Source organism: Pygoscelis adeliae, unplaced genomic scaffold, assembly GCF_000699105.1.
Source record: "Pygoscelis adeliae isolate BGI_AS28 unplaced genomic scaffold, ASM69910v1 Scaffold122, whole genome shotgun sequence".
NCBI lineage: Eukaryota > Metazoa > Chordata > Aves > Sphenisciformes > Spheniscidae > Pygoscelis > Pygoscelis adeliae.
In genome coordinates, this window is record NW_008824358.1 from 103,830 (window position 1) to 113,523 (window position 9,694).

The 9,694-nt window shown below is 36.2% G+C and overlaps 1 protein-coding gene across 1 annotated transcript in view; it reads left to right on the forward strand.

Moving 5' to 3' along the window:
• Positions 1-9,694, forward strand: part of TASP1 (taspase, threonine aspartase, 1) — an 86,181-nt gene that overhangs the window by 13,236 nt on the left and 63,251 nt on the right. Inside the window, exons 5-6 of the mRNA XM_009319560.1 lie at positions 1,293-1,377; positions 6,620-6,699. Coding sequence (XP_009317835.1) covers positions 1,293-1,377; positions 6,620-6,699 — 165 coding nt within the window. The remainder of the gene's footprint in view (positions 1-1,292; positions 1,378-6,619; positions 6,700-9,694) is intronic.

Sequence of the window (9,694 nt, forward strand, 5' to 3'; positions counted from 1 at the left end):
CTGTTTTGTGTTAATTTGCTTTGTGTAACATATTGTTGTATTAGTTCAGTGATAATACTTCGATGCAGAACAATTGTATGCTACTATACAGTATTCACAATGGGAGTGAGTTTGCTCAGATGAATTTGTAGAATGATAACTTTATAATAAAATGCAATTATTAAAAAAAAGATTACAGGCATTTAAATTAGGCTTTATATTTGTTTGTGTTCTCTGTCCCCTCAAAGAACTTACTGGTACATCATTCAATCATAAGGTCAATTGATACTTCGATCTCTTAGTTAAGTTGGTCAAATTAGGATCCTAAGGGACCAAAGTTTCTTTTATAGTGTCAGAAGGCTATGCAGGGTGCTAGCCTGCAGACTGAAGCCTCTCATGTATTCTTGAGAATGGGCAGAGCTGCTCATCTGTCAAGCTGTTTGCTTGGGACATAAAATTTCTGTATACTGTAGATTTTTTCATTATAATTTCTCTCACGTGATCAGTTACATTTGGATTTATTTTGTGTGTTACTGTTATAAGGTTAGATACATTTGCATATGGGACTTAGTTAATCTGAGAATTAATGCGCTTCTCTTTTTTTTGTCTAGTTTTAGCTTTCAGCACAAAACAAATATAGGTATACAGTCCCAAATAGGGGTTGTTTAGGTTTTGTCCTAAGTACATTGAACAGCCTTAACTGTTACTATTGAATAGCTTTTCTGACAACATTCAAGCTTTGTTCTTTATACTAGAATAGTTCTAAACCGTGGTAATAACTTCCTCATGTAGATATAAATCTAAAATAAATAGTAAAATTAAGTGTTTCAAGGCTTGTTTGTTACAAAATGTATCCTTCCAACCATGGGGAAGGAGGAAATGAGGGAGTGAGAGAAAGCTAAGCCTGAATCCTATAATCCCTCTTCTGGCCAGATAGATCCAAATGAAAGCTCTTTCCATCTTGAAAAATTAATGATCATAAAACATCTTTGGCCTGTAGAATACTATAGATTTAATTTGAGATTTCTGTGGTAGGAGGTCACTCCTATTATTTCAATAAGATTCTTTCTTTAAAAAAAAAAAAGGGGGGGGGGGTTGATTAGAAGGCTTTGTCACTACTGATAGGACACATGAAGGAAAAACTGATAAAGTTGGTATTAAATTGAAACATAACATAAGGTGTCTCTTAATGACTTGGCAAAGCCTTGGAAATTAAAGGAAGCTGTCTCCCATTGCCAAAATGAACACTACAATGCTATGTGGAAAAATATTTTAATGTTTTGTTCCCATTTTTTGCTAATTTTTCTTTTCAGGGATCAAGAATCCAGTTTCAGTTGCAAATAGATTGTTGTGTGAAGGGCAGAAGGGAAAACTCTCTGCTGGCAGAATTCCACCTTGGTAATTGCTTTGTTCTGCTTGACTTTACTTTGGTCTTTTGTCTCTACTGCATGCAATATTTGAAGGTTATATCTTATCCCAAGAAGGCTGGTGCTGTTTTACATACCAGTGATAATGTGCCTTTAAAAAGAAGATAAGCTTTGAAACATGTTCTGCGCTTGATGAAGCTGTGGGTAGAATGAAGTATTGTGAATAGATGGCAACATCATTTTGTGATAATTTCTGTCTGTGTGATTATTTCCAGTTACGTCATACTGAATTCTTACGTTTGTTACTGTAGCGTTTTGAAAAATCCCTAAATACATCAAGATTAAAATGAAATTCTACTGCCTTTGCCTCCATCTACCTTTAAAAAAAGCGACAGTTTTTAACAAGTGTATAAAAGAATCCTACTTTACTGCCTGTCTTTGTGGCTTTATTTTGTAGCTATAGTGTGGAAATGTGCAGTGTTTAGTTAACTTCCTCTTATCTTAGCCAAAATAGGAAGTTATTTTAAAGATAGATTTAATAGTATTTACAACAACAGTGAAAACATGCACTCCTTTATTGAGATGGGTATAACACTTAGATGGAAGACGTCACTATTAAATGCATAACAATTTTAAATAATATTGCATCATTTTGGAAAGAATCCAAGAAATGTGTCAGAATTGATTGCTCTTAAAACCATCTTATTTTCATTAGCAGCTTAAACTGACAAGTAGAGAACTTGAATGATTCATTCATATTAATTGACTGCTATCCTCAGTTATCATACCTGTTGCTACCATTTGCTAACTAATGGACTACAGTTTTTGCAGAGGTATTAAACCAGCATTTATGTAGTTTAAAATATGTGTATTTAGATTCACAAATTTTACTTTCCTTACTATGTTATTCTTATTCTGTAAAATTAGCCAAATAGTCTGTAGCTGGATGGTGTAGTATTCCAATTTAAACAGTGGGGAAAAGCACTATTTTAGCGTTCTGTCATGCTGCAAAGGAAGTTCATAGATCAGAAAAAGCTACCCTGAAACCGAACCATCAACAAGCAGATCTTGCTTTTAAAACTGTTTTCTTTAATGAAGAAAGAAAAGAGTAACTGTAGTTAGTGAGGTAACTTCTTTTTTTTCAGAGGAGAAGTTTACTAAGGAATAGGAGCTTGAATTTCAATTGCTGTTAGTAGCTCATTTCTTCAGATGTCTCGAGAAGGCAGGGCTTAGCTGAGTTACCTTGAAGAGAGTGTCAAATGAGGTGGGGTTTTCTGGTGTTCCAGAACTAGTGCTGAAGTCAGCTACAGGAGCAAGCACTTGTGATTCAGTTTTGTCTGTATCGTCACAGTGTTTTCTTGAATTGTAAGGAAGAGCACTTGGGCATTTTAGCATGTTTGCTCTAACTTCATGACCTAGTTTATGCTGCTATTATTTTAAAAATAACTGAATGGAAAAGAAACTGTATCCTCTCGCCCTCAAAGGGCAAGACTAAATCTTTCAAACACTGTGCAAGGTCTTGGCTAACAGATGCTTTTAAAGACAAGGGAGCTCAAACTCTCGAGGCGAGAGGTGAACTGTCTTCGGAGCCAACACATATGGTTTATTATGCAAATGTTGTGGACCTGAGTTACCTAATACATATTTTCATTTCCTTTTTCCCATTCTGGATTTTGAATGTGTATTTTATTAGAGCAAATTAGTTACCCTGGGAACAATCTATACTAGTGGTATATGATGGATTATGCTTTAGACTTGCTTTGGTAGGTGCTCCCGTACATACAGGGTATCCCAAGTTCAGAATGAGAGGCCTCACATTCGTTGTAGGTGATGACTATTGACAATTTCATGCCTTGCCTTTCTGGCAGGGTTTGGCATGACACGTTGTTTTGGGACTGAAATACATTCCTGTACAAGCTGGGAATATATATAGTCAAATGACAAGAGAGCAGCTGTATTTTGGCATTCCTACCAAGTGTCAGGATTTTAGTAACTGATTTTTGTTTGTAAAGATATGCAAGTTTCATCTTGTTTCTCATGGGCAAATAGTGTATTGGGGAATCTTCCAGATACTGCTTAGCCTAAGAATCTGTCTTGTTAAAAGAACCTAGTGGTAGAGACTGTTTCTATAGCATGATCTAAGCTAGCTTAATGTTTTCGGGCCAGAATGTTTGACACATGGCCACACAAGAAGAATTCAGGAACTGTGAGATCAGTAAAAGTGGCATTATGGAGATTCTTGTCTATAAAAGAACACATGGAGGCAGTTAGTTTGGCCTGTTTACCCCTGTTCAGCACCTGTTTTTATAGTGACATTTCAAAACCAATTCAAAGTGGTACATTTCTAATTTTCAGCCGAAGAAATTCTAATGAGTGTGAATTAATTTATTCTGAGATGGTAAGCTTATTGGGAAGGAGTGATGAAGTGTCCTAACTGATGTATCCAATTTGCTGTAAATTGCTCTGTAGAGTGTGTCATTCCGGATCAATATATTGCTGTCTTGTTTAAGACACAGAATCCCACTATCCAAATTAAAGTTTAAAAAGTTTAAAGTAGAGAATCCCTGAATGCATGAGTGCGTTTGTTGAAACTTCTAAGGTCCTTGCATCTTTCTCTTGTATTTTATTCAGCTCGATGTTGTCAGGATTTTCTCTGCTTCCGTATGCAGGAACAGAAAATACTGAACTTGTAAACGTTGCATATTATCATATAAGATATTCCTGTTCATTGTATAACTTTATAAAAGAAAGCACTATTATAATTGCACAATTACGTATGGATGGATCTTTGGAAGTGGTCTTTGGTCACAGAATAATGGATTAGATGTTTTGTAGTAATAACTTTGAAGATTTTCTATTTCTTACACTGAAACCTTGACCTTCCTAAGGGAAAAGGCTTATTTACATCTGTTTGCTATTAAGTGTAGATACATAAGGATTGCAGGATGGTACAAATACACCTAAATGTCTCCTTTCTTAGAACTCCTTAGTACTACTGATATCTAAGTTCATGCCTGTATCCCTTTTTCAGTATTAATAGTAACATATGGGAAAGAATCCCTTCTTAGGGGTGGTTTTTTTTCCCCCCTTTGGGTATACAGGGATTTGTAATTGCTTCACAGTTTTACAGTACTGTAGGCAGGATATGTACATTGTGTAACTTGCACCACCTTTTATCTCTGTTCTATATTTCTTCAGAACAATTTCTTCTTTGGAACAGTGATTTCAGAGTGATTGCTGCATTTTATAATAAATGTTACAAAGTGAGTTTGTTACGTTCAGGATCACCTTGACCATCTTTAATGAACCTAACCTTCTTCTGCCACTTCTGCTTAGCTTGGTGTGGCCTGTCTTAAATGGTCCTGTTTGGAGCAAATAGAACCAGGATAACCATGTTCTTGGAGAAAATTGCCTAAAAAGACAATTTTTAGAGACTTTTACTGGCATTTTCCATTAATATGGTCTAGTTTGCCTGGAACTGGAAAGCGTGTCCAAGCATCACCTCCTTGCTGAGAGGATGTTTTCATCTTCTGTGTGTTCTGAGCCTGTAACAACTACAGAGTACTCTTCATTTGATGTATTTGCAAGAAAGATCTTTTTATCCTGTTTGTACAGAACCAACTTTCAGAGTAGCAGAGCACAAACTCATTCATCCTTTGTTTTTGGGTTTCCGTCAGTCAGTGTTTCTGACTGATCTCTGCTATTCAATTTATCATATATAAAACTCCTAATATTTGAGCTTTATACTTTCTCCACCTACCCTTCCTTTCTGTGTAAATTGTTTTTTTGAACAGGAAGTGCTTATTCACTTCCTGAGAAAGTGTTGTTGATAGAAAACTTTTCTTTTAAAGACCAAATCTTCTTTTAGTCAATGGAGAATACTACTTAATTAGGTTTGGCTACGGTTTGCATTTCTCTCTTGCGTTAATGAAAGTGACAGGTTGTTTCTTGAGCACTAGCTGGCCTAATAGGAGACGCTTGAGTTCTCCCAAAGTACCCAGTAACTTATTCTACAGTATCTTGCAACATGAACAATGTATATCTGGAGCTGCACTAACGATGGTAAGAAATATGTATTTAACGATTCAAATTCTTATCTAGATAACCTTTTTTTTTTTTAGAATTTTTGTAAGGAAAGGGGGGAGAAGATAGAAAGTACCACCTCAAAATACTAGACCCTGAAAGCTGCAGGTGTTGGATATAGCACTGTCAAGAAAACTTGCAACAGCATTAAAGCCAACAAATTTGCTATATCAATAACCTTCTCAGAAGTTGTAGTACTGTGTGGCCCCAGGGACTTCTTTGTAGCCGAAATAACTTCTTTAGCCTCAAATTCATAATTCTGGTATTTCTGTAAAACTTTTTGAAATTGCTGTAAATCCTCAGTCTTTACTTCTTGTGTCCACTAGGCAGTTGTTTTACTCTTATTTCAAAAGGGAGATATGAAGTTACAATTGGCAATAGTTATCCTTTACTGTATTGCTGTTGTTGGTACTGTTGTGCATCAGCTTTCTGAAAATATGTGATTTCCAGCTACCACATTTCCCTTTTCAGGGAATCAGATTAATTTATTTAAGGGGAAACAGTTTAGATAACTGAGGCTTTTTTCCCCCCCCTAAAAGTTACATGTCTATATATAATTTTTTTGCTATCGTTCATTGTCACGGTAGTGTGTACTGTCTCTATACTGTAAAATGTTCAGTACTGACTAGAAAACAACTTCTCAAATTGTTGGGTTTTTTTGCAAATATATTAAAAATTCAGTAGACTTGACTCATTTGCAAATGCTTGATAAAACTCCATGAGACAGACCTTTATCCTTCCAAATAAGGCTTATTTTTAGCTTGTGTTGTACTTCTCAAATGACTTCTCGATATTCCTGTGGCACTGGCTGACTTTACTGGAAATACCTTACCATTCTCGCCTCATTCATCCCATGTTGTTGGTCTTCAGGATCTTACTAAGCTGTTACAGAGAGCAAGACTCTAGGTGGCGTTGTCCTGGTTTAGCTGCAATGAAAAGCTGGTGCTATTTGGTAATTAATTTCAAATTCAATAGCACGTGTTTTTATCCAATACTAAACTTAATGTCAGAGCTGCATAGTCTTTTAATGAAACTACATAAGGTTGCCAAATGTCATTGTAGCTGACATTTCTGTGAAATGTAGACAGCTTACGATTTTAAAATGACCAAACCAAATAGAAAAAATAATTGCAAGAAAAGGGGGATTTGTTATATGGTTTTGTTTAAACTCCCTCTTCTGTGTCTCCTAGCTTTTTAGTTGGTGAAGGAGCTTACAGATGGGCAGTTGATCACGGGATACCAGCATGTCCTCCAGGTATCATGGCTACAAGTGAGTAAACTGGTGGTGTCAGTAGGAAGAACAGGACAGAGTAATTTTAATTGGTGCCTCATATTTTGAGGTGTACATCACTTCACTGTTCTTAACGTTCAACTAGCTTATGGTATTATGGTATATAAGGATGGTTTAAGTTTACTAATTTTCTATTAAGTATCTAAATAGAAAAAATGATGAACTACTACTTCAGCTGCATTTTAGCAACATCTAATTCAAGTGAATTTGTGATTCTAGGATTAAATCCAATGAAGGACTTTTTTTACCGAAACGTAGGCTCTTTAACAGCTCAGTCCTGCAAATCTGCAGTTGTGATCCATCTTGGATCCCAAAAGCACCAACTAGCCATATATCTAAATTCAGCAGGTGACAGTTTGACTCTCAGATTCTATAGTTACACCCATCTGTGAGTCTTTTTCCAGAACTGCTCTGGTGTAAACAGGCTGTCAAATTAATTTGCCTTTTTTTTTTTAACCTAGGTAGGCTTTGCTTCATCTAATATGGTGGAATAAGTCGATCCAGAAAATAGACTTGGATTATACTGTATATTAGCAGTAGTCAGGTCTCTTACAGAACCTTTTTTTCTTAAAATAAAAGAAGTGATTATGTTATATTGATACACCATCTATAAACTAGGCTAAAAATTAGTGCACTTACCCATGGAAAGCAGGATGTGGTTCCCCTTCCTTCTTTTCTTCAGTCCCCCTCCCTTTTTGAAAGTGCCATTACTACTAGTCTGTAGTTTGCTATAGGTGAAAGCATGCCGTACGCTTCCTGTTGAAGTTATGCGGGAAAGAAATCAGAGGTCATTACCCAAAGCAGAAGGAGAACACAGAAGATTACAGAACGTTTCTTTATTTTACAGTAAACAGTATTACTGCAAAAAATATATGAGTAATCCCTAAACCAGAGATTGAAACCCAGGACTCCCATTAAGGCTTTTATTGGGTCTAGTTCTAAACGTAGATAAACATCCAGAAATTGCAGTTCAAAGTTGCTAATACTCAATGCTTAAATTTAATCCCTGAAACAGTGGCACCATTTTACTTGATCATGCCAATTTTCATACATGCTCATGATACATTTCATTTTGAACAGAAAGTTTTGATTTCTAGTTCCATGTGACTGAAACTTTTGCCCTATCCATCTGCTGTCCAAAACAGCATTTGCAGAACAACTTTTGGGCTCAGTTAAGCAGAACACCTTTATTTCTGTGACTCTAGAAAGAGTAAAAACACTTAAAGGTTTTGTGTGGGGTTTTTTTTTAAAGAAAGTAGTTGCTACTTATGTGTAGGAGATACTCCAGAAGGAAGGTTTCTTGACTAACTCTGTTTGCATGCATAAAAGTTTCCATTGTTTCTAGTACCAGTTGTGTTCCTGTTGTGACAGAGATGATTAGTTGCCAGATGATATCTTGCTAGCTAACCCCGGTCAGAGCAAATCTACACATTATGGCTTAAAAATAAGGATGGCCACTGCTAGTTTGGTTTACCTAACCCAGACTATTAATTTATTTTGGAGAAACATGAGAAGAATAATCCCAGCCAACATATTTTCACAAACCTGCTCCAAAACACCAGTGATTTCTTTTGTCTCCTCAGTACCTTCAGCATACTTCTATTTAGCAAAACAATTTGCATTAAAACAATTAAAACAACGGGGATTGGGAAGTTAATCCTATTGCAGAGTCAATGCAGAAATGCCATTTGCTGTTGCAATGTCAATGAAAAAAATACTGGTATTAGAGTTGCCAACCCTCCTCCGCTCCCCCCACCCCCCGCTTCCACCCAGGTTTATACATACTGAAACACACACCTACATGATGATATGCTTGAGCCATTGCACAGGATGGACCTGCTCTAGGAATGAAGTGGTGCTGTGAAGCAGGCTGTGACAGTTAAGACTTGAGTGTAGACTATGTGAATGTTTTGCTGGAAGAATGATTTCAGATTAGGGTAATTGAAGGATATGCTAAAAAAATCAGTGGCAGAGGTATTCTTTGTAATACTGAGCAAATGAATTAAAAGTGAATTCTTCACAGATGTTCTCTAATTCTGTTACTTGACCTTAGCATAAATAATAGTCTATGTCGGACTGGATTTACGGAAAGGAGGTATTAGACTATTATAGTCTTGGGCTTCAGTTTCCTTCTCAAAAAAGATGAGATGGCAGTGTCTGCTATTTAAGTGCCTAAAACGGATACGTAGGAAAACAATACTAGCTTACATTAAGACTGCATTATTAGCCATTCTCAGAGGCATCTGGGAAAAGATTGCTTGAGCAGCTTAAAATTTGTCATTTTTCCGAAGATTTGAGTACACTTAATTTTGCGGTATAATCATTAATGGTAGTATATCTGATTTTTTTTCTTTAAAAAAACAAGAACACAACAGCAAGAAAGAGCAAACAAAAACCTGAAAAATCAGTTCCAGAAAATGTTATGCTGATTTCCATACCAGTCCTTAGCAAAGGTAGTCTTGTAACGCCTAAACTTCTGGTCAGTGAGGCTGGAAAGTAACCATTAACACCATGTGTGACAACATGGGATTGTTACAGCTGATAAGAAATTGGAACTGTCTCACAGGTAACATGTAAGAAAGCCAAAATTGTTTTTTCCAGTGTTACCGGGGGAGGGAAAGTTAGATGTGCTTCAGAAACAATTAAAGAGAATGTTGTTTCCAAGCTACCACAGAAGATCTCATCTGAAGCGAGCTATTGCATTAAATAATGTAACAAACGTTAAAAAAAAAAAGGGAGACTTTTGATTATGCTTGCTACAATTGCTATGGTAGAGTTTGCATGGAGAACTGGAGGTAAATCAACTTGAAATTACGTGACTGTTGAATAGCTCTGCAAAATGAGGGGGTTGGACTAGGTGACCTTGAAAGGTCCCTTCCAACCCAAACTGTTCTATGATTCTATGAAGACCTGAAATAATTGCCAAACATCAGGAAAATAAGTTTAGTAACTTAATTACAAAAACCCAAACCCA